General features: G+C 41.1%; 1 protein-coding gene across 5 annotated transcripts in view; it reads left to right on the top strand.

Moving 5' to 3' along the window:
• Nucleotides 1-27646, top strand: part of GBF1 (golgi brefeldin A resistant guanine nucleotide exchange factor 1) — a 4751435-nt gene that overhangs the window by 2930001 nt on the left and 1793788 nt on the right. For all 5 annotated transcript variants that reach the window (XM_044055999.1, XM_044056000.1, XM_044055998.1 and 2 more), the window contains one exon: nucleotides 16099-16224. In XM_044055999.1, the coding sequence (XP_043911934.1) occupies nucleotides 16099-16224 (126 nt within the window). The remainder of the gene's footprint in view (nucleotides 1-16098; nucleotides 16225-27646) is intronic.

The raw sequence follows: 27646 nt of genomic DNA, 5'->3' as shown, positions 1-27646 counted from the left end.
TTGGAGTGGGAAGGGGTAGAGTGGGGGACTTTGGGTCATTAAGTTTTATGGGCAAATGTAGATATGATCTAAAAATGGTCATTGTGGAGAGGCATATGAGTAGGGACAGTAGTTGTAATGGAGTATAGTATGAGTGGGGGTAAGGTGAGTATGCCATAGCTGTAATGGTATGGTCGGAAGTTTGGGGGAGGTGTTTTAGGTATTTTCAAGGTTTTGGGGGCTTGTGTGCAACTTAGTTTGCAGGGTGAAAGTGGAAAAGCTTTCTGGTTTTAAGAAATGTAATCATGTACATAAACCTTTGCTGCAAGACAGGAATATTCCTTGTGATGTATGCTTAGGCACAATGCATCTGGACTCCAGCTGTGAAATTTGGAAAACCCTTGACAGAACGAGAAAGACTGTTACTAATTCATGCAGTAAGTTAATTCTCAAATTTATGCTGCCCGGGGATACTTTTGCTGGTAGGGAGCCTACTCCTTAAGTGTTTAAAAACTCAGCTCCTGAATTTTCTAAACCCAGGTCTACGGAAGAGTACCATAAAAGGAAGGAAGAAACTTTAGAGCATAGGCTGTCTAGAGAAACTGGCTCTGTTTTCCCCAGGAAACCAAGAGTACAGGTGGATTCTGAGGTTTAATCTGGTGATACTGGGGTGTCTAGATTAGTTGTTAGCACTGTAGAAAGACAATCACCAGGAATGATTAGGCAGAACTGGGATAGTTTTCCTACTCTAGACCTCCATTCACTGTGTTTTTCAGGTCAGGTAAGTCTGTGGCTTTGTCTTGTAGTCACTGAGTTGCTGTACCGTCAGACTGAAACAAAATTATGAAGACTTTATTACAGGTGGAAATGGGTCCAGTTCCCTTTCTGTCTGACTTTAGAGTGAAGAGGGACTCTCTCAGTTTGACATTTTTTCTAGTGTGTCCTCTTCAACCAAAGTTTCAGGGGCAATCTGGTGAGTACCTTGGATGTGCTGATGCAGGCATCAGTGTAGTGTCACCGTCTTTTGCATTGACAGTTCTGTTGATGCTGACAGTTTCATCACAGAGTTGTCACTATTGGGCTTCTCTTCAGCACCGAACTTCAGGGTCAGATTTGTCAAGGTCCACTTTGGCAGTGATGTAATTGGTATTATTTCAGTATCAGTTTCCTTAACATTCAAACCTTTGGTGTTGCAAGATTTGGACCTTATGCTTCTCTCAAAGGCCCTCTCAACACAAGTCTTAGTTGGAGTTGACCAGGCAGTGCTTGACAACCTCTGAGTTGTCAGTGCTGGTGCAAGTTAACATCATGTTGGACCTTTCTGTGTCACTGACCTTAGGTTGGATGGGGTTCTCAACACCAGCTGCAATTTTGACATTTCAGACTTCCCTGTATGGACCTCCCTCAGTACTTGCTTTACAACTGGTTTCCACCCCAAACCTGGTTCAGCTTCTTTAGGATTGTATTTATAAAAAAAAAAAAGAGAGAGAGAGAGAGATTTGAGGAAACTTGAGTCAGGTGCATTGTGGGAATGCATTGCATTTAAAGAGGCTCAAGGCTGAAACACTAGTTTTTGCTGAGTCAGATCTAACAAACATCTCAAGTACCCCAACAAGTTCTGTTGGATATATGAGGATGAAAAGATCCAGTGATATGCAAGTATATAGCTACCATTTTCTTACCATAAGGATGACGACTCATAACTGACATAAACATCCTTGTAGGTGATCTGGCTGCTGTTCTGCTTCCCCATCTTGCTTTCACCTGATGGATGCATTTGTGCAAAATGAAGCAAAATTATTTTGTGTGAAAATAACATTACTAAGTGAAATATCTTCTGTTCAGTAATTGTGTTCTGGGCTAAAGTGTGCATGCAAGTTTTTTTTTTTTTCAGTTGTGAGAGAGGAATTTGAGATAAGGACATACATCAGTCTGTCTAAGTGGGAACATGGGCTCTGTCATGCGCTTTACCATAATTAATCCGAACTTTAGATTAAGTAAAGCCTGTGGAGCAACTGTTGCTGTATGAGGGGATAAACTTCCTTTTTTGAAAATGTATATTTTTGTTGGTTTGCTGAAAGTTAAAAGGATCTGGTGTTTAAATGGATTTAAGTTTTTGTTTCTTGAATGTTTCTGTTGAGGTGAAAAACTGGGGAAAATATGGTATGGTTCAAATATTGGTGTGAAGCAGCAAATGCATGCAAGAACATTCTGTCAGATTTTGTGTGCATGTAAGCTGAAAGATGGAAAATATATCTAAAGAAATTGTCATGTGTAATACGGAAGTAATGGCACTTTATATGAAATTCTACTTTGTGAATATTAACAAAAACTGTAAATGACCTTGCAAATATATGAGAAAGAATTGAATCGTATTAAGACCTTTAGTTTGTGAATAGCAATGTTACAGGAGAGTTGTTTATATAGAAGTGAGTATGTGAATATGACAAAGAATAAACTTTTGACATTCAACAAACTATCAGTGACAAAGGAAAAGGAGTGCAATACTGACTGAGAGGGGCCCCGGTAGAGATGTAGAGATGGAAGAATTAAAAATAATAATAATGATGGATTTGTGGTAGTAAGAGTTATTGACAGGGAAGGAAGACTACACTGGCAGGTATTTATAGTCCACTTAAAACTGCTGTTATGGAGCTCAGGAAATTTTGGAGGAAAATATGTTTTCAGCAATGAAAATTATTTATGCAGGGAACTGGAACTTGCTTTACAGTACTGAGTATATATCAAGGGAGACCTAGAAAGGGAAAGTATGACAAAAGGAAGATTTCTGAAGATGTATATGAGAATATTTGACATGGAAGATGTGAATTTCGTAGCAGAAGTTCAGAATTTATGTAATAATCCCCAAGAAACTATAACTGTGCTACACTGGATAGAAGTTTATATTTCATTAGTGCATATATATTTAATTGAAAACTTTGAGACTTGCCCAATAATTGTACGAGATTGTGCACCAATAAAAATCTGTGGTAAAGATGCAGGATAATGATGTAAAAATGAGAGACTTCTACTTTCCTAAACTATTGCAAAAAGAGGAATTTAAGAATTGGGTCATGGATATGATTTGAGAATTTTTGCAGAAGACAGAAATTACTTTAGAAGGGATATCTAGCAAGTAAAATAAAATGAAAATGAGGTTTAAAAATGTTGTAGAAGTAAGAGACAGATATAAGGAGAAGAAAATATGTGAAGTATTTAGACGGGTTAACAAAGGTTAAAAGTATTGCACAAGAGGGGGAATTTCACTTAATAAGAAGGTAAAAGGGAATATTTGGAGAATATGCACAATTTTTTTTGATAACCACTCTAGAACACAACAAACTTTTATCATGATGACTTAGGCAACATTAAGTAAAAATAGTTGTAGCCTAACTAGGTAGCCTATGACAAGAAAAGTAAAGTGTAATCTATAATCTTAGATGTATTATAGATATTTTGGAAATGTTATGAAACTCTGTATAAAGTAGAGGAATCAGGGAACCAAGAAAAGGCTGAAATGGAAATATTTATGGAAGCCTTAATTAAACAAAGGTTAGAAGAAGATGAGGCTCAGCAATTGTTGGCTAGAGTAGGAAGATGTGAGGTAAAAGCAGTGGCATATAATCAATCACTAGGGACATCTCAAGGAACAGACTGTATTTCTGGTGAAATTTGAAAGTTAGGAGCGAAGAAAGTGATAACGATCTTTGTTGAACAATATTTTAAAATGGGGAGTACCGCCATACTAGAACGAAGCTGTGGTGGCTGTGTTACTAAAAGTGGGTAAAGACTTTACGGATCCAGCATATTGTAAACCCATTTCAGTTGTAAACCATGGTTTTGAAGTATTTGTTTAAACTAGGCAATAGAATGGTAAAGGTGTCACCAGAGTTCATAGATTTGAATCAGTGTGGTTTTGTGAAGAAAAGGGAATATTTGACAGTATTAATAGAAGAATTCTGATCCAGAGAGAAGCATAATATAAGAAAATGCCTCCATTGTTAGTGAGTCTTGATGCAAAGAAAATATTCAGTAGTGTCACCTGGGATTTTATGACTATGGGATTTGTTAGCATTTGGCTTACTTGATAGGATAATAGGGTTAAGAATGATGTAGGCAAAGTCATAGAAGAGCATTAAAGTGGAAAGATTCCTGTTTGATAAACTGAGTTTGAGCAGTAGGAACCTGGCCATAATGCCGTCTTTCCCCACTTTTATTTGCTTTATATTTAAAAATGTTTGCTGCTTATGGAATATTTTGAGACTGTTTCAAGTAGTTTGTGGCTATAAAGATGTAGCTAAAGATGTGCGGAAAGAGATTAAACAGCAGATAATATGACACTTTAAGAAATTGGACGCTCTTGATTATGGATAGTAAGATCCAAGCAGTTAGTGTTTTAGTCCCTTAGTCTTAAATGCAGTCTTAACCCATGGAGAGGTTGTAAATGACAATACAAAGTTGAATGGATTTATTAGTTAGGGAAAGAGGACAAAAGAAAAGTGGAATAAGTTGATTCTCCCCATAGAACAAGTTGGTTTAGGATTACTTGAGTTAAAGGGTATTTTAAATAAAAGTAGTTAAAGCTCTTGTGCATGACTCTTGCATGTTGTAAGTCAAGGCGGTAAGGGATGATGATGAAATAGTGGGAGCCATTTGAGAGATAAAGTAGGATTATTGATACAAGTCCACAAGGAGAGTAGTAACAACCAGACCAGAATATTATACCAGAAAATATTTTAAGATTTAAGTCAGTACGGGAATTTAGAAAAAAATTACCAGTATGGATGCCTGCAGGTAGGGGTATAAGGGGCACTTAAATTTATTTGGAAGAAACTAGCAAAGGAATCATTGTATTGGGAATAACTCAGGAGGGAAAGATAATACAGTGAAGTTGAGGCTAAGCAGAAGTGAGAACAACAGGTTCTTCTTTGACAGGGATTAATAGAGTATAGGCAAAGAGAAAATGGATATGAGAGTGCTAATATTAAAGGTAATCTGCAGTATACTTTTTAGTTCAGTCTGGAGTAGAAGATACTGTTAAAAATAGTTAGTTGGCTGTATAAAATATTGCATATTAACTATCAAAGTAATTACAGAAAATTGGAAAATTTGGAAGAGCGAACAAAAAAGACAATTTAAAAAAGAACAGTGAGAAGAAATCTGTAGGGCTCCCAAGCATGCAACAAGGTCCAGAAGGTTTAGGATTTTTGTGTGAAGTGTTTATAAGTATTTTTATACCCCAGGTATATTAAGAAGATTTTTTTCTTCCGGGAGATAGCAAATGTTGGAGATATGTTGGAGAAAAAGAAATTGAGATTGTTTTTAGGGAATGTAATGAGTTGTTAGATTTCCCAAATTTCCACTGAGTATTTTGACAGAAATGTTGGGGAAACAAATGTTAGTAACTAAAGAAATTATTGTTTTGAGGTAGAATATAGGATTTGAATCACCTAGAAGTAATAATTTCTAAGCTTAATGCTATTACCAACCGGAAAAAAAGAAATTACTAGAAAATGGAAATCAAAATCTAAAGTGATTATTATGGATGTTTTCAATCTAGTAAAGGAGTGAAATGCACTGGAGTTGGGATCTTTAGAAAAAGAAAGGAGCAAATTTCATAGGATTAGATGGAATTTCTGGGAACAATACACAAACAATAATGCCTGACAAAGTGGTTGTTATTGGAGAAGTAACTGACCACTCAGGTGTGTGCGTCTGTCTGCAGACAGGTCTGTTTCCCCTATAGTGCCTATCCTGGAGAACATTATTGCGCTTAGATAATGGACTGTCATATTTTTTGTGTGTAATTTTTTATATATATCTTTTTGATGTAAAATAGTTAATCTAATTTTTTGTCAGTTTCTGTAGTATATGTAGTTATTGTGGAGGAAGCATTTTACATCTAAAATGTCACACACACACACACATGTGCAGGCGCACACACAGTGCCACTCCCCCCACCCCCTCACTCACTTGCTGTCACATACAGAGGCTCATCAGTAAGTAAATGTGAAGTATTTTTAAGTAATTGCATTACTTTTTTCATTATTTTTTCACCACGTTTTCTTTTTTAAGTCAAGCTTAGCCAAGGTGAAAGTAAAATGGTAAATCCTTGTAACTGCTGCAGCTGTTACATTTTGTACTTGTATTTTTGTTTTCTTTTTACTTTTTTGTTTTATGCTTATTAAACAGCTATGACACATCTAATGAATGAAAAAAATGGTGGCCTTTTACTGCTTTTTTTTTCCGTCCCCACTTCATGGCAGCAAACAGCAGACTTTTTTTAGTAGGTGTTATCTGTTCATTGATACCCTGCTGGAGAACATTTGCCTTTCTTAAGGGTATCAGTGTTATCTAAATGTAGAATAATGCTTAGGAGGAGTGAGGTTTAAAGGAAGGCAGGATTTGAGAAATTTATATAATTATGAAGTGAATGAAAGTTGTTAAAAAATATGCACTGCATGATGGTAATAATGGAAACTGTTGTTTTTTTTTCTTTTAATGTATGTGAACACATGTTGCAACTTAAAATGTGATGCTTTAATAACAGATGTTCTAGAAAAAGCCCCAAACCAAAAAGAAAAGAATATTACATTCCTTGGATGTGCATAGATAAGTGCAGTTTTATGTGGAGAGAACTGAGGTAATTGGCAAGTCAGATCGTTTGCCTCCTTTGCTAGAGGCAGTGTGAGAAGTTGGATTCATGCTGAATTGCTGAAGGTAATTTCAGTGAAAGAAATAAATTAAAAACAGTTCACCAAAACTACCTTGAGCAAACATTGCAATAAATTTTCTTTTGCATGGAGCAACCCCCCCCCCCGCACTACTCATGTGGGGGGGGGGCACACCATATATCAACTCCAAGGTCACACAACAGTGGGCAAAAAGCCTGCTAATAAACTTTTCAGAATTGTTTGCTCACTCTAGTTGCTTTTGCTTCTTTTTCCATAGAAGTTTGTGCAAGATCATGTCAAATTGCATTCAGGTGGAAACATTACAGGCAACACAATCTTGCACAGGGATGTAAGTACCCAGTCCATTTTTGGAAGTAGCAACCTGGTCTTCTGTCCATACTTTTTCCAAGCAATACAGTTTAGACTTTGCATACAGGGCCAAGGCCATGTTTCGCCTTGGCCATCCTTCAGGGTCTCCCTCTTTTTTAACACAGTCAAATATAGCCACTTTCTGGTCCTTATGCCCTGTGAGTCTTCCAAGAAGTGATGTACTGCAACAGCGAATGCACTCAGACATGTACAGTTATGGTAAGTTCCTAACACCTGTTCTGTTTTCATTGTAACACTCATTGTTGCAGTCCCTATTTCTTCCCACCATCCAGTTTTGTTTCCCTGTGCGGCGTCCTGGGGTTATATCACTTTTACCACTAGACACCCTTCTTTTTCTGACACTGCCTTGAACATGTAAAGGCAGACGATTGCCCATGAGTGAGTCATTGCCTTCTAGAATTCTGGTGCCTAGGAGAAGCTTCTTTCCAAGCCAGGGCAATACAGATTTGAAGATGCCATCACCTGGATGTTCTTCTTTCTACTTTTAGTGCCCTGAAATCTGAGTGGGAGGGAGTAGACTGAGGCAGGTAGGGAGAAGGAAGAACTCTGGAAGTTGGGCCACACTTTGGGCTTCTTGCAGACAAGAATCTCAGAAATGGTGGCAGTAACAATGACTATATTAAAACATCTATAGTTACGCTAAGTTCCCAACACAAGTGTACTTTATGGTATGTGCTTAACTTTCACTTACCTAGTCTACTTAGTTATAATTCACATGATAAAGAAACAATCTCTTGTTTTCTTGGGGTGGGCGTCTCATTTGGAGAGACTCTCCACTTAATGAGAAAACATTTCATATGAGAAGCCTAGGAAATATTAGATACAAAGAAGAGGTTTCTAGACCTCTTGGGTTTGGCAGAACCCAAGCTAGTGTATTTGAGCTTGTTCAGGATGCCTTCTTGGCAACTTTTCTGAGCCAGATTCCCAGCTCCTTGCTCCCACTCTCTCTCCAAAGAAATGGCTAGACTGTGTAGGACCCAGTCACTATCTGTCTGGATTTGGGTGAGGGATTACATTTAATACCAACCAACCCCCCCCCCCTCCGATAGCCTCTTGAATGATAGGAAAAGTAGAATCACATGGGCATGTTTGGTAAACATAAATCTGCACATCTACCTTGCTTGTCTTTAGGTAAGTCATTTGTGAGATCCACACATGGCAAAATATCAGGACAAAATCATATAACAGGTGGGGGCTTTAGCCAGGGATTTTAAGGGTGAGGCATTGAATCTGCATGGTGAAGTGCCAGGTATACTTGCCCTTAGAAAAGCTAGAGTTCTTGGAGGACTTGTTTTACAACCATGCCCACAGAAACCGTACGATGGCTAGTGGCTTCCTCAGACTACTGTGATATATGGCTTCAGCTGTCCTAATTGTACCATTGGGAAGACCACACTTGTGGAAGGTACACTGGTAAGTTGGGGCACACTAGCATTGAGAACAACATTCCCACCAATTAGACCATAAGTTCTGGTCCACGACTGAATCTAAAAGGAGTTTGATGAACAAGGAAGGTAAGGTTGAACAGTAGCTTGCTATTTTGACAACCCAAGCACAACCAGTCCCTTGTAAGTGACGCCTCATACTAAGGGCCAACTGTGGCAACCACAAAACAAGTGACCCCTCAGGGTTAGCAGTAATCATGTGTCTCGACATTTTTTGGGCATGTGGATGGCAGGAATGCTACAGTTGACAACTAGCAAGCAGGAAGAGAGTATTTGTACTCCCTTAGCAGATTAGTGATGTAAGCTTTGGAATTTGTAAGAAAATAAGAGTTGACCCGTGTTGCAACATACATACCAGCAGAGCTCACTTGAACAGTAGACAACCTAAGCTGAACCTTGACTGTCATCTACAAGTAGCACCTAAATACATCAGTTTCAAAATGACTTCTAGGAAGGTGTTAGAAAAACTAATATAAGGATGTCCTACTTGTAGAGATTCTCTGTGTGGAGCAAAATGATGGGCCAAGATTCTTCTCTTGTTGCAGTACACCTTGTACTTTCAACCTTGTCAGATCTGTTCACAGCAGGGCTGTTATACTATTCTATCAAGTTGAATGTAGTTGCCATCTTCGTATGCCTGTTGATTCATCACCCCTTTAGTAATCACTTGTTGGTGAAACACTTCGAGGGGTTATTTATTTTTTTGCTCCTCTTGAAGAACCATCTTGACTCTCTTAGAAAAAAGTTGATGCTGGGCAATTCAGACCAGCAGCTGTCTTCTCTTTGAAATATTTGTCATAGAAAACAACCCTTTATGTGTCTATCATTTATGCTTGAAGAATTTCTGTACAGTAGGATATGATGTGTATGAATTATTTTGTTTCGCTCTGTAAGAAGAAAGTCAGCCTGAGAATAAGCTCATCTTTCATGCCAAAGGTAGTCTCAGCTGCCAGTCTCCTGCCCAAGACTAAGAATAAGGAGAAAATTATTTTGAATTTGCTGGATGATGATAGGCAGATGAGATATTACCTGGATAGAGCAAAGGACTTTCACAGCTAGCCTTGTTGCTTGTAGTCTTTGTCCTGTGGAAACATGGGAGATTAGTGGTGAAACAAAATTTATCTAGTTGAGTAGCAAACTGTAACAATATTCTGATATGAGAAATATCTAAACTTTGCAGGGACAAGTTCAATTGCACTCTACAAAAGCAAGCCAGTACATCTGCAGCTATATTTAAAGGTGAACCACACTTGCAGACTCAAAAACATGTCTGTTTCATCATGGTTTGGTGTTTCCTACATTTTAACACCACTCTGGGACTATTTATAGGTTTTTAAATATTTTTATACATAATTTCTGCGTCTGACCACATGGGGTCTGGCATCTTGAAGTAATTCTGATTGCTCAGTCTGCCTCTAGGTATCCCACAATGCAGTGCTTGTCTGTAAAAAATTACATCATGCAGGCCTACCTCTTTCTTCCTAAAGCTCCTGTCACTGCATTGATTTTACATGCATACACTACTCTTTCACTCAGTCAGTTTTAACATTTCATGCCATTCATTGACTACTTAAAACACAAACAGTGCAAATGCCACAGAACAAACTTTCAAAGTGCTTTTTACTGCTGCTTCTTTTAAAATGGCAAAATTGCAGTCTTTTGTGAAGCCCGAATTTTACTAGTTTGACTTCTCCCATCCCCCTTCACACCTGATTTCCCTAGCTGTCAAAGTGCTAACAGTAATTTGAGCTATTACCTGCTGTGATTGACAGCCCACAGCAGGAGACTTGACTCCGTGTACTGTTTCCTTGTTCTAGCCTTTACTTTTTGTATGGGTAGGGGAAGGATCAGGGAACTGTAACATCAAAGAATGAGTGGGTTTTTAGGACCGTCATGCTGATGTTAATTTACTGCGGTGGTGGTGCTGCGGTAGCCTTGTCGCCTCACAGTTCGACGGTGCCCGTTCGATTCTCAGAGCGTCTTCTGTGTGGTGGCATGCGTGAATGGGCATTCATTCGTTGAAGGTTGTGCGTTAGGCCCAGCAAGCCAGCACGTAAAAATCTACTGCCAATCATTAGTGGACCGGAGTTCCGCTGTGGCGACCCCTAACCAGGAAAAAGCCAAAAGACCTTACTATGCTGATGTTAATTTGGGGAGGGAATTGGCCAGAAAGCTACCTGTATTCATTGGCCTTGATGACATCAATGATTTGAAGACTGCAGCAATCTTTTCCAGGGTGGGATAAAAGTTTTTTTTAAAGTGAAACTACCACAGTACAGTAAAGTACTGTTCTAGTGGAGAGAAACAGTACGTGTAAAATATTTTAAGTGCTATATTGTTTGTTCATAGCAGGGACAGTAAATTTATTTATTTATTTATTTTACATTTGTTGACCGGGATTGTCTGACTGAGCTGAAGAGCCCTTTTTCAGCAGAGGCCCTGGGAGAAAAGAATTTGAGCATTTAATAATAGAATCCCATTGTTGTCCTTTAAGTTTTACTCTTGACAAAGAGGAGATTGCCAGCACAAACACCACACCACACCACTCACATCACATAGCCAAGCACAATCGCACACCTATGAAAAAGGTCCTTAATAAAAACTTACCTAAACAGCAGAAACCTCCAAAACGCACTCAAAAGCATTCCACACACAACACCAAACGCATCACACACAGCAGACAACACACCAGTGTCTCACAAACGCAACCAGTAAGGCATAACAATAAACCAAACACACTAGTCATTGGTGACTCAATTGTGAGACACACTGATGTCTCCCTCACCAGGCTTGACAAGGAGAAGGTAATTGTCAGTTGTCTGTCTGGTGCCAGAATTTGCCACATCACGCACATACTTAAGTCTCTCCACAACAAGTACGACTCTGTCATTGTACATGTTGGTATGAATGACTTGAAACATACCTCCCTGGACTATATGAGGAGAGGCATGATTGAACTCTGAGTATGTGTTCCAGGCAGGTATGACCCTAGCCCTAAGCAGCATCCTACCTTCATTAAGAATGATACCACAGTACCAACAAAAAAATAATTGACTTTACCAATTGGCTTAGTTTCTGGTGTCATTCCAAGGGGATCCAGTATCTGTCTGCCTGGGATGACATGGTCAACAGGCCTCGATGCTTTACCAGAGATGGCCTTCACCTGTCACCACTGGGTTTTCCAGATCCTGGCCAAGGCTCTCCGCTCCCTCATTGTGTCTTTTTAGGCAATGTCCCAAAGACAAACCTTCCAACATAAAAATCTGTCAAAAAGCAAATTGAAGGTCATGCTGTTAACACTAGGAGCCTTAACGTGGACCTTGCACTGGAAGATGCTGATGCCTGCGCAGTCACAGAAACTTGGGTCAGGGCTATGAAGAGCACCCCTGCCTTACCAGGCTATACCTCATTCCACACATTTCGATCCCAAAATGAGGTTGGGAAGACTAAGGGTGATGGAGTCTCTTTCTTCATTAAGGACAGGCACACCTCCAGACTGGTTTGCCAACATGAAACACTGGAACTACTCCAGGAACAACTGACAGTTGGCAAGACACCCATCCAAGTTATAGCTAGGTATAGACCCCCTCCATGACTCAGGACACCCACTCCTCTTACCTGGATCTACTTGACTCCATCAAGGTACCCCCTAACACCCTGATCCTTGGTGACTTCAACTACCCCACCATAGACTGGGTGAACTATTCTTGCACTAATGCACTCTCTCAGTGATTCCTCGACTTCATCAACTCTAATGCACTAGACCAGTTCGTCTCGTCCCCCACAGGGGGAGATAACATCCTGAACTTGGTTCTCACCAACATGGGTGACTGCTGCACCACTCTCAGAGTATGTTCTTTCCTGGTGAGATCAGATCATCGGACTGTCTCATTCGAAGTTTTTATCCCATTCAACCCCCCCACGAGCTGTAATCAAGCTTAAAAAAAAAAATCTCAAAAGCTGACTACAACCTCCTATGCGAGGGTATCTGTAGATTTACACCAACGCCTCCCTCAGAGGATGCAGACAGCTATGCTGAACAGTATGCCAATGCAGTATACAAGCACCTGTACAGCTGCATGGACTCAGCCATACCCAATAGAACTAAAACCTGCTCCTCAAGGAAACACAAATCTGTTTGGTGGACATCCTCTATCAACGGGCTTTACAAGGAAGAAACTGTTGTCCAAGCATAAAAAGGAACAAATTCCAAATTGGAAAAACTCCCTTCTTAGCTCAACAAACAAATTAGATCACCAGTGAAAACCTCCAAGGCCAATTATGAATTGAAACTAGTCCCCATAACAAAGGGAAACCATAGTCGTCTTTAGTTACATCAGGAACGTCCGTGGCAAAGCCCAGGTGTGTTCCGAAAAAGTACTTAACAGTATCACTTACACTGATCCTGTTGACTTAGCCAACCTGCTAGCAGATACATTCAGTGCAAACTTCATCCACCTGTCCCCCTCAAAGGCCCTTTCGACATCCCCAATACATGTCTCGCACCTCACATCTCCGTAGATCAAGTGTTAACAGGCCCTATCCAAGGCGAAGAACACAGCTTTCATGGGACCTGATAGTATCCCAGGATGCATTCTGCACCACCTTCAGCAAGAACTGGCTTCACCATTGAGGACCCTGTTCAACCACAGCCTAAGTACAGGCTTAATTCCAGCAAAGTGGACAACTGCCATTGTCATCCCCTTGGACAAAGGTGGTGCCACTACTGAACCTGGAAACTATCGCCCCATTACCTTGAGAAGTCTGATCTGTAAAGCCATGGAGCATATTATTATGGATCTCATAAACACGGACATAGACAATCTCCAAGCACTTGACCCCACCCAGTTCGGATTCGTCAGGGGCAGATCTTGCCTGTTGAACCTTGTTGACTTCTTTGAGACTGTCACCAAGACCCTGAATGATGGAAAGTCAGTACACACCAGCTTACCTTGACTTGGTCAAGGCCTTTGACACAGTCCCCCACTCATCGAAAAGCTAACACAACTTGGCATAAATCCCTGTCTCATCAGGTCACTGGCCAACTGGTTTACTGACAGGACCCTTAAAGTCAAAATAGGCACCTTCACCTCCAGTAGCAGACCTGTCACTAGTGGAGTTCCCCAGAGATCAGTCCTGGGACCCCTACTGTTTGGCATCTATTTCTCAGAGGTCCAGGCAAAGGCAAAAGGCCTGTGGCTGGCCATGTTTGTGGGCGACTGTGCATTGGGTGCTGTCATTGACTCCCAAATGATGTTAACATACTGCAAGAGGGTCTCACAGCAACTAATGACTGGTGCCAAAGTCATGGCCCCAAGCTAAATGCAAAAAAAAAGTATCATCATACCATTTGGCCAAAACATGACCCCTACTGATTACCACATCAGTGGCAACTCTCTAAGCACACAACCTATGTTGAGAGACCGGAGCACTCAGGTTGATAACCTCACATTTGACCGTCATGTAGCAGTCGTGGACAGAAAAGCCTTTTACTTGGTTCATCTCATAAGTAAAGGGATTACATCCAGAAAAAAGGAGGTTATTTATCTCTCTGTATTCCTCCCTCATTAGACCAGTAATTGAGTATAATGCCTCATAACATCTGCACCAACTGGAAAGGCCACTGAAATACCTCACAAAGAGAAGCCGTGGCCTCCAACACCTGTCCTATGCAGACAGGCTTATATCACTATCACTCTACTCTGTAACGTACAGATTGCTCAGGGATGATCTGTGTCTCGCCTGCAAGGTGATCTCGGACCGTGCCCTACTAGAGATGCTCCATATCCATAAGTCTAACTCCTCACAAACTACCCACTCAAAAGGCCTGAATTTAATATGAGACATCAACAAAACTTGCTGGAGAGACATGTTTGTCTCCCAGAGGCTGCCCCATCTCTGGAATAGACTTCCCATACATGGAGCACTTCGCTGACCCTCTTCAAGCACATCCTTTATGAGTGGATGGGAAACCACAAATTTGTCCCAGAGGTTCCAACTGTGTCCCTCATTGACAGGGGTAGCATGTGCTGACTGAGGTTTTTTTTGTGGATAAACTCTTGGCTAGGCTTGTAGGGCCCCCAGGGCCATCAGCCTGTTAACTTCCTATGATCCTATGTATGCCTAGCATTTCTGAAGCATCCACTCCTTTTCCAAACTCTGTAGATCAGATATCCAGTCAAGAAGCAGAGCAAGATTTGAGACTTAAGACTTCAAACTGCTGGAACTGCCTCTGCACTTGCTACTCCAACTAGAATTGGTATTGTTTTATGAAGCTTCTTACTTGTCAAGGAATGTGCTGCAGCAGTCATTTCAGTATGAAGAGTATGGTACAGTTGTGTGAACAACTCCCCATAATGCTAAATATTTGTGTAGAATCATTTTTCAGTACCAGCAGTCACCCACTTTTCCCCACAGGAGGCGTAGGCTGCTATCATGCGTAACACGCAGCTTACATAGGTCAGTTCTTTAATGGAATGAGAAAGAGAGGAAACAGATAGAGGCTCTCTAAGGGATTTCTTCCCTCACTGCATTACGTTTGTATGCCTTGCTACTGAAAAGGGCTAGGACTGCAACTGGGACTCCCCTGGTTGGGGGGGGGGGGGGGGTTATTCAACACATTGATCTAGACTTTCAGGGAAACACTAAATGCTAGGGGCTTTTCCCTTCATATGGTACGTTCTCCTTTTACCGACAAAAAAAAAGCATCAAAAGATGTCACAGATCACTGCATATCTTATCTGGGATGCAGGCATATGTCCTCATGTTGAAGGGTAGTCTGCCTTTTCCGAGGCATCTGCAGAGTTCTCTTCCTTTCAGCAGTTTGCTGTGCATCTTTTTTCTTCTGTCAAGGGTGGAAGGGAACTGAAGGGTTGAAGGTTTGCCGTTGTTTTATAGACATTCTGTTGAGGACCTTGAGAAAGTAGCATTCTTTGAAGAAAAGGGAACAGACCCATGGGAGATTGCTGAGAAGATTTAGTTAAGGGTTTCCTGCACAGGCTTGATTAATTTACAGGATGAATGTTTTTCTGAATGTGAAACCCTCAGAAATCTGCATTTATAGTAGATGTAAGTTAAGTATTCCTTGTGACATTAACCTGTTAGCAGAGTGATGTGTTTTGCCTGAAAAATCAGGCCAGATGACGGCTGGATATGTTTTTAAGTAGAAACCCTTTTGTTATATTTGTTACTCATACATTATAATCTGCTACTTTGAGTGTCTCACAGAACTGAACATTGTGATGACTTCATCAAATCCCAAGAAGTAAATCAGAAAATGTAACCATGTAAAACTCTGTTAAATAAATTAGCCTTTGTTTTATTGAAGAACACGCTGCTTCCAGAATTTAAAAAAATACAAAAAAGCTGACATTGACTGCCTTTTATGTGAGACTTTATTACATTTGGTTATTGTGTGATTTGCTATAATTTAGCTGCAAGTTATCTTTAACCGTACTGCTATGTTGATATTTGTTTGCAGTTCTTTGTAAATGTTTTGAAGTTCAGGTTTATTTGCATAGATTGCCCATGAGGTAGGATGTATGTATGGAGGACTATATATTTGACAAATCTGAATAAATTAATGAAAAATAATCGTTTATATTTTGCAGAAAGTACATGGTTTCCCATTTGCCAGTAATGATGCTTGTTTTGCCTTGGCATATGCTATTATTATGCTTAATACGGATCAGCACAACTACAATGTCCGCAAGCAGAATGTGCCAATGACCTTAGAGGTGAGAATTAATTCTTTGTGTTATTGCTCTGAATTTAAAAGATGGCATGTTGGTCTGTCATAGATGTGGGAATATAAAATACTTGCTGTGTTATCATTACCACTTAGGACCTTTTAATAATTTAAATAATGAAGTAACTAGCACTTGTCTTTCTTCAAGGATTCTTTCAGAAATGTTATAACATTTGCGTTTTTGTACTGGATGGGTATTAAAGTTGTGAATAGACCACCACTTATTGAAATACTGGTTCAATAGTCTTCCTTGAGGATCGCTGTTCTGGCTGCACAGTGTTCATCAACTCCTTAGAGGGTACATTTACAGATAAACAGTACTATGTTTTCATGAGAAGAACAAAGTGGATCAAGTCATTCCAGATAACTTTCTGGAATTATCACGTTAGTCATCTGCCTTGTTGAATTATGCCCCAGCCTTTCCTTCTATGTTTACCTCATGTATATGTCCTTCGCAGACAAGCTGTAGCTCAATGTACACTGGTGTCTGCCTGGCACTGTATTCCATTAATCCACCATCTTCTTAATAATGTGGTAACCTCCTCCTTCTTCAGCTTTACCGAGTTTGTCACCTTTAAGTTCCAGTGAATAATTTCTTCTGTTCTGCATGTTGCTCGCATTAAGATGGTTGCTTTTGTATGTCCATTCTAATTTTGGAGGCTGAAATTTGTGTGGGTTTTCTCTTTCTGTAAGTATATATTCAGAGGTGGCAATATGTTCTCATATCATTTTTGCTATCTTTACAGTCTTCTGTATCTACCATATTCCTGTTCTACTATGGTCTCTAGAACATTACACAGATGGTAGAAGCTCAGTCTGCAGAATCTCACTTCCCTTTGGAAGACATCAATGGTAGATGTCAGAGGAGCTGACAGGAAGGGCTCTCGCAAGAGGAGAGGGTAGGTAGGTCCCCCCCCCAGTCCATCAATTCTCAGACAGGAATAAATGAGCCATAAGTCTTTCATCTAGGCCAGGAATGCCTGGGTCCCATTCCCTCCAGGGAACAAATTGGCTGATTAGCCTGTATGGAGCCAATAGCTGAGGGTTTGTTTTTTTTTTTTTTTTTTTGGGGGGGGGGGTAGACTCACACTATAACATAGACAGTTACCACTACAATTTTCCATGTTAGTTTGTGATTTATGGATGATGATGTTAACCTCCATGTTGTTCATTCATTATTTGCTACATGATTTATCTGGTTTACCTTTAGTGTGTCACAACACACGTGTGCAGCTGTTCACGCACCCGACTCGAAATGTCGGAAACTGCACCATCAAATCCTCAGAAGAGCGAATCTACTACCCAAAGAATGTCGGCAGTCCAGGAAAGTCAACTTTGTTCAAAATACCCGTCACTATGTCTCCTATGACCATTATGCAGGGGGGGTAAACCCCCTTGCACCCCCCATGTGGGGGGGGGGGCTCTGCCCCCCTACACCCCCTGCTAATTATATACACTACAGTGAGGGAAGGGGTACATGTACTAATCTCCACTGTAATGTGATCTTCACTCAGAATGCCGAATTCACAGGAGCGAATGCACACTGGCATTTGCTCTTTTGTGAGTTTGGTAAATTTTAGTTTACTCATACGAACTTTTGAAAATGGCCTTTCGCACATCTGACTGTCACAGATGTGCACCTCGACGTTTTAAAGGTAAACCTCTATCTACATCAGTGCTGTAGGGAAGTCAGAAACTCTCCCAGCACTTTGAGGTGGGTGCAAGGCAGAAAAACCTAATCTGGATAGATTGCCAGACTGTTTTAAGACATAAACCCACATTTGTATACTGGGTCAGTTTTGAAGGATCACCAGTTCACCTAAGGAATATCTTTGGGATGTTGGCATATACCAGAGCACCCCACAAAAATATATGCAAATACAGAGAGGGCACGAACACATTGTACAGAAAGTACTCTAGCTGAGAATCTGACTGGAGAACCAAGTGCTGTGAAGCCGCACCACTATGCCTTTTTGCTGAAAGGTTTTGGATAAGTCATCTAGGTGGTAACCCCCAAAGTTGTTTTCCCTAATGTGTATAATTCTTGGGTTATTCTGCTGTAATGCATTATCATGCAGTTCTTTATATTGAACTACAAGTGTCGTTTTGTTATCTAATTCAGTCGCTAAGTGTCGTTTTATCTAATTCAGTCGCTTCTGAAATTACTAATGTCCTTTGGTATCACTGTTGCAATATTCTTTACAATAGGAATCCCCTGTCAAGGGCAGCCAGATGTCCATCCAGTATACCACAGTACACCAAAGCCTTTTGGTTGTAAAGGGTACACTATACGTCACACACATGCTCCCCGCGCATTGTGTAAGCCTTAAAGGTGATGTCCAGATGTCCAGTCCTCAGAACTTTGCCACCAGTCACACTATCTTTGATTGTTGGTCTGAATGTCCGGTCATCTGCTAGTCTTACTGCTTTCAGATAAGTGCCCTGTTGGGGTTTTTGATTTTATCTTACCATTGCCTTGTAATCTGGTTGTGGGGTTTCTTGTCATCCAGAAAAGAGACGTGCCAGTGTGGGAGATAGATTCCCCATAAAAACCATCACAGTCTGTATTTGTTTTGTTTAGGTGCTTTTCACTACCATACGTCTCATAAGATTTGTCAGTCTTTTGTCCCTAAGATGTTAAGGATTCTGCTTTTTTCCCTAGTGATTTATCTTGAAAACCAATGACTTAAACCATTGGCTAAGGATACAATGGAAGGGTCTTCCTAGCCCGAGGACCAGCCATCTGCGAAGAAAAAGACCAAAAAGGTTAAGCCTGATTCTTCTGCTGTACCGCTTTCACCGGATGTCTCTCTTGAGGCTGGTGAAAGCCCAGAGGAACGTCCGGTCTCTCTGATTCCTCTACCATGACCACTTTGGAGGCCGGCATGGACCCTGTGCCAAGCATGTCCATGGAGAGTTTACAGACGTCTGCCTCGGATGTACAGGAGGAGCCATGCCTGGTTATTACTGAAGGGCCTTGGGGGTTCTTCAAACTTTAGTTAGGGAAGAGGTCCCGACTACCATCATTGAGTGTTGTCAGGGGTCAGAACCTTAAACATTTTTTTAAGTCTGATGTCCCAGTCAAAAAGAAGTAGAAGGTTAAACATATTTCATCTGCTTCCAGAGTTCCTCAGAGTGAATAGCAAAACTTTAATGAAGGCTTGTTTAAATTCCTTATGGCTCTCAAGCCACCACAGGGTACTGCTCCTCCCCTGGTCTTCTGCGCCTCTTAAGAGGCCTAGGGAGCGGGATTCCTCTTAGGAGGTGGATGCTGATTCTGATGAAGAATATGACTTTTTCCTCCTAGATCTCTTCACCACTTGACTATGGTTCTATGTAAGAAGTGTCCATCAGTCCTGACTCTCCTTTTGAGGAGGTTACATTTGATGATACTATTTCCAAAGTGGTGTACTTTTTTCAAGCGGGACTGTCCTCAAGTGTCTGATGTTCAAAAGAGGTACTATGAGCTTTTGCAAATGGAGTTTCCTAGACCCTCTGCTGTTCCTCGAGTTCTTGCTGCCTTGCTAGATGCTTTTTCTACTGCTTCTCAGGCTCATGACTCTCAACCCCTGCTCCCAAAAACCTGATAGGTTTTATAAAGTGCCAGAGGGGACTGTAAGTTTCTATACAAGTGGTGTATCTGGCTTCAGATAAGCCTTCCAGATTGTTGCCTTCTACTAAATTACTGCCATCTGATTAGGATAGCAGAACCATAGAGAGACTGGGTAAGATGATGTATACTTCTGCTACCCTAGCTTTTAAAGCTGTTAACTATCAGACATAAATGACTAGGTGTTTTTTTGCTTTCTCTCTCAGGCCTATTTGGCTATTTCTTATCTTCCTGATTTTGAGGGGTAAGCCTCTGCCCTTGCCTTGCTTGGGCTGTCCTCCCAAGTGGCTCGCCATTCCATTACATGCAGCCATGATTCAGCTGATGCTTCATCTAGGGCTGCTGCTTTTGGGTCTGTTTTGAGGAGGTATTCCTGACTCAGACTTCAGCCATTACCTGATGATATTGAGGCTAAACTGATGGATGCTTCTCTGGGCAATAAGCATTTGTTTGGTGCTGCTGCTGCAGAATTTAAGTCCCTGCAAGAAGGCAAGGCCTTACAGGAATTGAAACATTTTCGTTTCCCCTTTGACCAAGTTTCAAAAGAATTAACCTAATAAACCGGCCTTTGTTCGTAGACCGTTTTGCCCTCCCCCAAAGGTAAAGAAATGTGTTAGAAGGGCTCTTCCTCCTAAGACTACCCAAACCCCTCCGACTCAGAAGCCTCCTTTTCTTGACAAACCAGGTGCTGTCTGACTGTCCTGTTCTTTCCGATCACATTCCTCTTTCTCTGTGTCTGTCCCTTCTTTTTTGGGTAAAGTTCACCCAGGACTCTTGGGTTCTTTCCATAATTTGTCAGGGTTATTACATGGTTTGGAACCCCCCCCCCCTTTGGGCATTCCTCAGCCACCTCCGGAACAAATTCCCTTTTTTTCCAGGGGTACTTCAGGGCCTGCTGGCTCAAGGGACAATTCAAGTTCAAGAAGTTCCAATTTCTCAGAGGGGGAAGGGGTTTACTCCAGAATGTTCTTTATCCCCAGTAAAGAAGGCACCTGAAAACCCATTCTGGACCTTTCCCAGCTAAATACCTTTTTGAAGGTCATTTTCTTTCAGATGCTTTCCCTTCAAACCCTGTTTCCTCTGCTAATTCCTCAAGCTTTTCTAGTTTCCCTGAATCTCTAGGATGCTAATCTACATATTCTTATTCATCCCCTTTTCAGGAAGTTTTTGCATTTCTCTATTGCTTCCTGGTATTTTCAGTTCTTTGTTTTGCTCTTTTGCCTCTGTACTGCCCCAAGGGTCTTCACCAAATGTATCGCTCCTGTGATTGCTTTCTGCAGGCTAAGGGAGATACAGGTTTTTCCTTACTTGGATGACCTGCTTCTTCAGGCCTCCTCTCAAGTGGACCTGCTTCAATATCTATACTTCGCAATTTCTTTTTTGCAAAGCCTGGGGTTTATTGTAAATTTCCAGAAGTCATTTTTGACTCCTTCTTAGGATCATATTTTTCTCGGTTGCAGGATCCAGACTTAGTCGAGGAGAAAATTACTGGGGTTTCTACAAAACTGCCAGTAATGCAAACAAACGTTAACTGAGTGGGCTGAGGCAGGACAGAGCTAGATCCCTTATGGTACTCCATCCTTAATTAGTTAATAATGATCTTTTGAAAGTTTTTTAATTAATCTACTTTATGAAAAATGCTAAAAAAGTCAAACAAAACCATGTGGGTCAAATACTCTCTTTTATTGTCCATCGTAGATAAGCGCAGTACGAAATACATTTTTTAATTCAAGCAATCCAGACTTTATAAATTGTTTACAGTAAATGAAGTTGTGCGGTCATGCAAATTCAAGTATTTAAGCATTTATTTACTACACTTGAATTAATCATATTGTGTATGCAACTGTTCGTAACAAAACACCATCTAAATGCTTTTGCAACATTGATCAACCTACATGCTGGCTTGTCACCTTAGTAACCGGGAAAGGGAGCCTGAAATCACGGGGGAAAACGAGACCTGCTTTTAGTTGAAAATGGAGTGTGTGACTAACTAGTGAGCCCAGGATGGGAGGGCAGTCAGGCTGGGAAGGTATGTTGAAATAAACTTGTATTAGGTGGACCAATAAGGAGCAAGAGGGAATGAGTGGGATCCGGTGTGTTTTAACATAATTGCTGGAGTACTGTGGATGTGAGTGACACAAGTTGTGTGTAATAAAGGGCGGTGACAGAACGGCAGGAGGGGAAGGGATTTGACGACCGCAAGGGGCATTGCCAATCAATAACCGTGGGAATTATTGTTTGATTGGTAGAATGGCAAACAGTGGGTGGGAGTGTAACTGAAGGTGGGAGTGAGGAGGGTTTTATAAGAGTGGGAGGTGCCAATTGCGTGGGAGTGGATGTGATAGGGGAGTGTGTATGTAACAGTGAAGTGACGAAAGACAGATTGGTGTGTGGGGGGGATGGGCCTAGGACTGAGAAAAGGGGGGTGGAGTAAGAGAGGCGGGAAGGAGAGAGACTTGTCCAGCAAGGACTGGTCCTGATTGGGAGGGGTTGGCTAAGCAGGGGCGGGGAATGTGAGCATGAAAGGCTAGGGGAAGAAGTGGCGAGGATAAGCCGGGAGAAGCCAAGGGAGCATGAGAATGGCTGGTTAGGTGGAAAAATGAGTGGAAAACCTATCCTGTGTGTGGTGGGCAGGTAGGTCAGTGCTCTTTGAGGGAGCTGAACAAGCTATGGTGAATTAATTAGTAGTCCAGTGAAGGGAAAAATGAGAGTTTTCGTACACTGACAAGAGGTTTGGGGTGAATATGAAAAAACCTTTTTAATATACTCCTCTCGTTTGCTATATCCAGGGCTAATCCGAGTTCATTTCTTAAAGCAACCTAAAACACCTATATTCCTCTTGATACAGTTAATGAATAAAACTATAAAACTAGTTCAGTCTTTGACCTTAATGACTCATAAGCCATAATTTTTGCTGCCAGCTTCTTTTGCTTTAGAAACCCCGGTTTTGTCCTTGCATTGTCTTGGAAGTGCAGCTCTATTCTAGAGGGTGTTGGTTGCTGGGTCTTGGGTGTTGTCAGACTATAGAACACCAAAGAATATCAGATAAGTTCGAAATTAGGGAGCTGCAAAACATAATGTGTTGATAGCTCTGTAATAAACATGGCCTTAAGAGTCTCCATGAATGGGAGACCATTAGTGTGTTCCTAGCAAGTAAAAGTTACCCCGTGTCCCTTGCTGTTCGAATGTGTCGATATGCATCTCTGGTGACCCTGATGATACAGTTACAGCCAAGATCAAATAATAAATTGAATAAAAATAGAAAAAAAACAATCTATTACTTCTAAGAGCGTTTTCACCTACGTGGCTTCATCAGATCTACCACTAAATGCATTCTACTTGTACAGATGCTCTTAAATTTAAAAAATTAGAAATTAAAACATTCAGTTAACATATAAGCAGTAAAAAATGAGGAGGCATTAGGATAAAAATTAAATGGACAAGTAATACTTCAGGTGCACAGTAAATTAGTCTTTTGCAGCAAATTCGGTCTATAAAACCACCTGTGGGGAGAGAAAAAATGGTTAGCATTAGTGATTCAGAAGACATGCTTTATTACAAGTATTAAAAAAAACAGAAAATCAGGTAAGTTCCCAGATTAGTAGTAATAGTGGTGGTTGAGCTTCCTGAGGTTCAGGATACATTTAATTGAGATGTGAGTATTAAGTCCCAGTCCTCTGTTGGCGTTTAACCGAATTTGCCACTCATCCTCTTTTCTCCAGGATAAAGTTTGTAGGTCCTTGAAGAAACCCTTTGTCCAATGTCAACAATATGGAATTTAAACTTATTGTGGTTCGGGCTCTCCTTAGCGTGTTTGGCCAGTGCATTGTTGGGGTTGGAGTATTTTCAGGTCATGGAGGTACTCCCCTAGAATCTACATCAGTAAGAGAGAGCCTAGGAATATCTCAACAACCAAGTAACACAGACAGAACTCCTTAGCCTTGTATGAAAGCGCTCAGCTAGATGAATAAAATGCTGCTGGCAGTATGTGTGTAACTTGAGTGGTTGCTGAGATATTCTAAGTTGTTTACAAAGTATTACAAATGCAGTTACTGTGTTTACTGTGATTTATAAAATTCAGTTTAAGACCTAGAACCTAAAGAATGCTACCACTATAAAAATAGTTTGCACTGAAGGGTTTGCCATTTTTATTTCTTTCATAACCCATACAGTTCCTGATATGTGAACATTTGTTTGAAATATGAGGACATAATTTGATTCTGTCAAAATTCTTAGGCTCTTCCCATTGGAAGTTACAGTGCAAACTTCCTGAGCTCCATTGGAGTGAATGAGATAATTTGGCTAAGATAGAATCTACTGTGGATGGATCCTTATCAAAGCAAATTGAGAATACAGCCAGGGAAGCATTACATGTTTTCAGATTCATCTTGCACAACAACTGACACAGGTTCTGTTATCCACCAGTATGCATGGTGCAGGATCCAGCCCCTTTCAAGTAAGGGTAAGGCTGAACTACTGAATGCTCCACTAGACAATTCATTCCTTTTCGGTCCCCCAGTTGAACATATTTTCTAGAAGCTGGATGAAAAGGGAAACCAAATAGAAACTGTGGAGGAATTTTATCTGTTTCTGACACCAAGGTAATGTAGGAGTTACCTTTCAAAGCCTTAGCCCTTGCCCCCCCAGCCAGTACAAGGGGAGACCTCCCCATGGCAAGAGAGCCAGACAGTCCAGGAGATGGTAACCAGAACAGTCACACACAACAGGGAGCTACAAAGTGCATATCCAACACAGAGAACATCTCCAGCCTCCCATACCTCTGGCTTGAAAACTCTCCTCCTTTCTAACCCAATGGAAAACCATCACAAGGGACCATTGGGTCCTCAGCATCATAGAAAATGGATATTACTTCCAGTTCAGAGAAATCTCACTCTTCCTGGTCATTCTAAAACCACCAAAAGAGCAGGAAAGCCTCTTACCATTTGTCTTGAGGGAACTTCTTAACCAAGAATCCATTCATCCTTTTCTTCTGTTAAGAGGGAAAAGGCTTCTACTCAAGGATCTTTCATGTCCCAAGAAAGAAGGGTACCTTGTGGCCCATCTTGAACCTTGCAAAGCTAAACAGGTTTCTCAACATCCCAAAGTTCAAAATGCTTATATGATCTTCCAAGATGCCCTCATGTTCACCCTAATCTTAAAAGATGCTTACCTCCATGTCCCCTGTAGCAGACAGTCACAGAATGTACCTACAATTTATAATATCAGGCTCTTGCTTCCAGGTCTGTGCTTTACCATTTGGACTATCCAGTGCTCACAGAATTTTCACAAAATGTTTGGCTCTTCTGGTAGCACATTGTAGAACTCTGGGAATTCGTATTTACCCTGTACTTAGATGACTGTTTCATTCAGGGAAAATCCACATCAGAGACCGTAGACAGCTTGCAGATCACTATAGACTGCTTTCGGAAGATAGACTTCTCTTTAAATCTTTAAAGATCACAAACTCTTTCTCAAACAAGGATTCTCATTCTTAGAGATATTGTAGAGTCAGTGCAGCAGAAAGCCTTTTTTTCTTCCTTCCTCAGTACAAGTTTGCTTTTTGATAGGCTGACCAGTCTGCTTCCAAAGCAACAAATACCAGCAAGGGAATGCCTGAGGATTGTGGGGTACATGGCAGCTTGCACTCTTATGATCCCATTTGCAAAGTTGCACATGAGAAAAATTCAGTGATTCCTGAAAAATGCTAGGGAACAGTAATCTCAACCTCTGGAAACCCTACTGCCTATCCTTCCATACTGGAAAACAAGCTCCTGTGGTAGAGGAATAAAGTACAGCAGAAACCAGGAGCAAATTTCTCTTTACTAGAAGCAAACAAGATTATCATTACAGACAGTTCAGACATAGCTTTGTGGGGGGGGGGGGGGGGCTGTTAGGCCCCTGAAAGTGCATGTGTGGACTCTTCTGCAGAGAAAATCTCATATAAATCAGAAGGAGCTATTAGCAATCTACCTGGCTATAAAGGCTTTTCAGCAGAACTTATGCCCAGGGACCCTGCAGATCTTGACAAACAACACCACAGTGATATGGTACATAAACATGCAATGTGGGGACTCTTTTCTACCATCTGTGCAGACTTTCAAGGAAGATTTGGATACTGGCTCAAGTAATAGGACTAAACTTCATAGCTTCTTATATTCCGGGTCAGAACAATACACTGGTAAGTCCTCTAAGCAGGTATTTTCTAGATCCCAATGAATGGATATTGAAGAAAGAGGTCTTCCTGGATCTAACTTTATAGTGAGTGGTACCTCAATAGACCTGTTCACCTCTCTCTCCAGAACAAACAACTACAGAAGTTCTACTCCAGAACTCAACAAATAGGGACTTGGAAAATGGATACTCTCTCTTTCACAGGGACAAACTGGTTCTTGTATGCATTCCCACCCTTGCCCCTGATCCCTAGTGTACTAACATAAGTCAGGGAGACCCAGCATGATCTTTGTGGGCCCCCATCTGGCCGCGGCAACACTGGATCTCTGTCCTCCTGACACTTAGTGAGGGGAGATTCAGTATCCTACTGTAGGAAGTGGATCTTCTCAGCCATGCCAAAGGATCTGTTTTCCATTCTCTCCTAGCTATCCTCAGGTTAACAGCCTGAAGGATTGGGTTTTGACAACAAGGAATGTCTCCTATCCCAAGGACTTGCTTTCCATTTTAAGAGTAGCAAGGAAACTCAATACCAGGAAGTCACACCTAGCAAAATGGAAAAGATTCTCCATCTGGTGTTACAGCAAGAATACCATCCCTTTTCAGGTATTTCAGGCAAACATCAGCTCAGTCTTGCAGTATCCATCAGGTCTGTTTAGATAGGGACTCTCCTACTCCCGCATTAAAGTACATGCATCTGCCATATCAGTTTTCCTGCAGAGTGCTGCAACTATGTTCTCACACTCTCTCGTGAAACTTTTCCTAAAAGGGGTGATTCACTTGAGACCACCAAAAAGGGACCCTATTCCTACCTGGGATCTAATTTTGTTTTAGAAAACCTAACCTTGCCCCACTTTGAACCTGCCACTGCCTGTTTAAAAAATCTCACCTGGAAGACCACTTTTCTTACAGCGGTCACATCAGCTAGGAGAGTTTAGGAGAGTTTCAGAGCTACAAGCCCTCGTGTGTAAAGAACCTTTCGCTGCCTTTCACAGGGATAGGGTAACCCTTAAACAAACCCATTCTTTATGCCTAAGGTAGTATTGAACTTACCCATAACCAGGATATCCACCTACCAGTCTTGTTCTGAAATCCACAAAGCTGGGCAGAGCAAGTTCTTCATTCCCTGAATGTGCACAGGAGATTGGGTACTATCTAGACAGGATAAAACCCTCTAATAGAGCAGAGCAATTACTGGTGGCTTTCACAGAGGGTGAACTGGGCAGGCCTGTCTCCAAACAAAACATTTCAAAATGAGCAGCAAACGGCATTAAGTTCTTTTACTCACACCATGGAAATGACCTACCTGAGCATATTAAAGCCTACTTTTATGAGGCATGGGGCAACTACCACTGCCTTCTTTAAAGGAGTCCCTATCAAGGCCATCCTAGAGGCAGCCACATGGAACTTGGTGCACACCTTTACAAAGCACTATAACATAGGCAGTGTCTCTAGGGCTAAATGCTGGTTTCTCTACTGCTGTCCTTATTTCCTAGGGCCATACAGATGACATACCCACCCACCTGTTAGCTTTGGGAGTCCTCCCAAGAGTCAGTACTGCAACATTGTACAGTTGTGTCTAACTTACCGTAATTGAAGAGGTTTGAGTAGATCAGTGTTGCAGTATATACTC

The sequence above is a fragment of the Protopterus annectens genome, chromosome 14.part0 (genome assembly GCF_019279795.1).
Source record: "Protopterus annectens isolate FY-2018-M chromosome 14.part0, PAN1.0, whole genome shotgun sequence".
In the NCBI taxonomy this organism is placed as follows: Eukaryota; Metazoa; Chordata; order Ceratodontiformes; family Protopteridae; genus Protopterus; species Protopterus annectens.
Note: the sequence above shows the minus strand (reverse complement) of the source record. Positions and strands in the feature narration are given on the sequence as shown.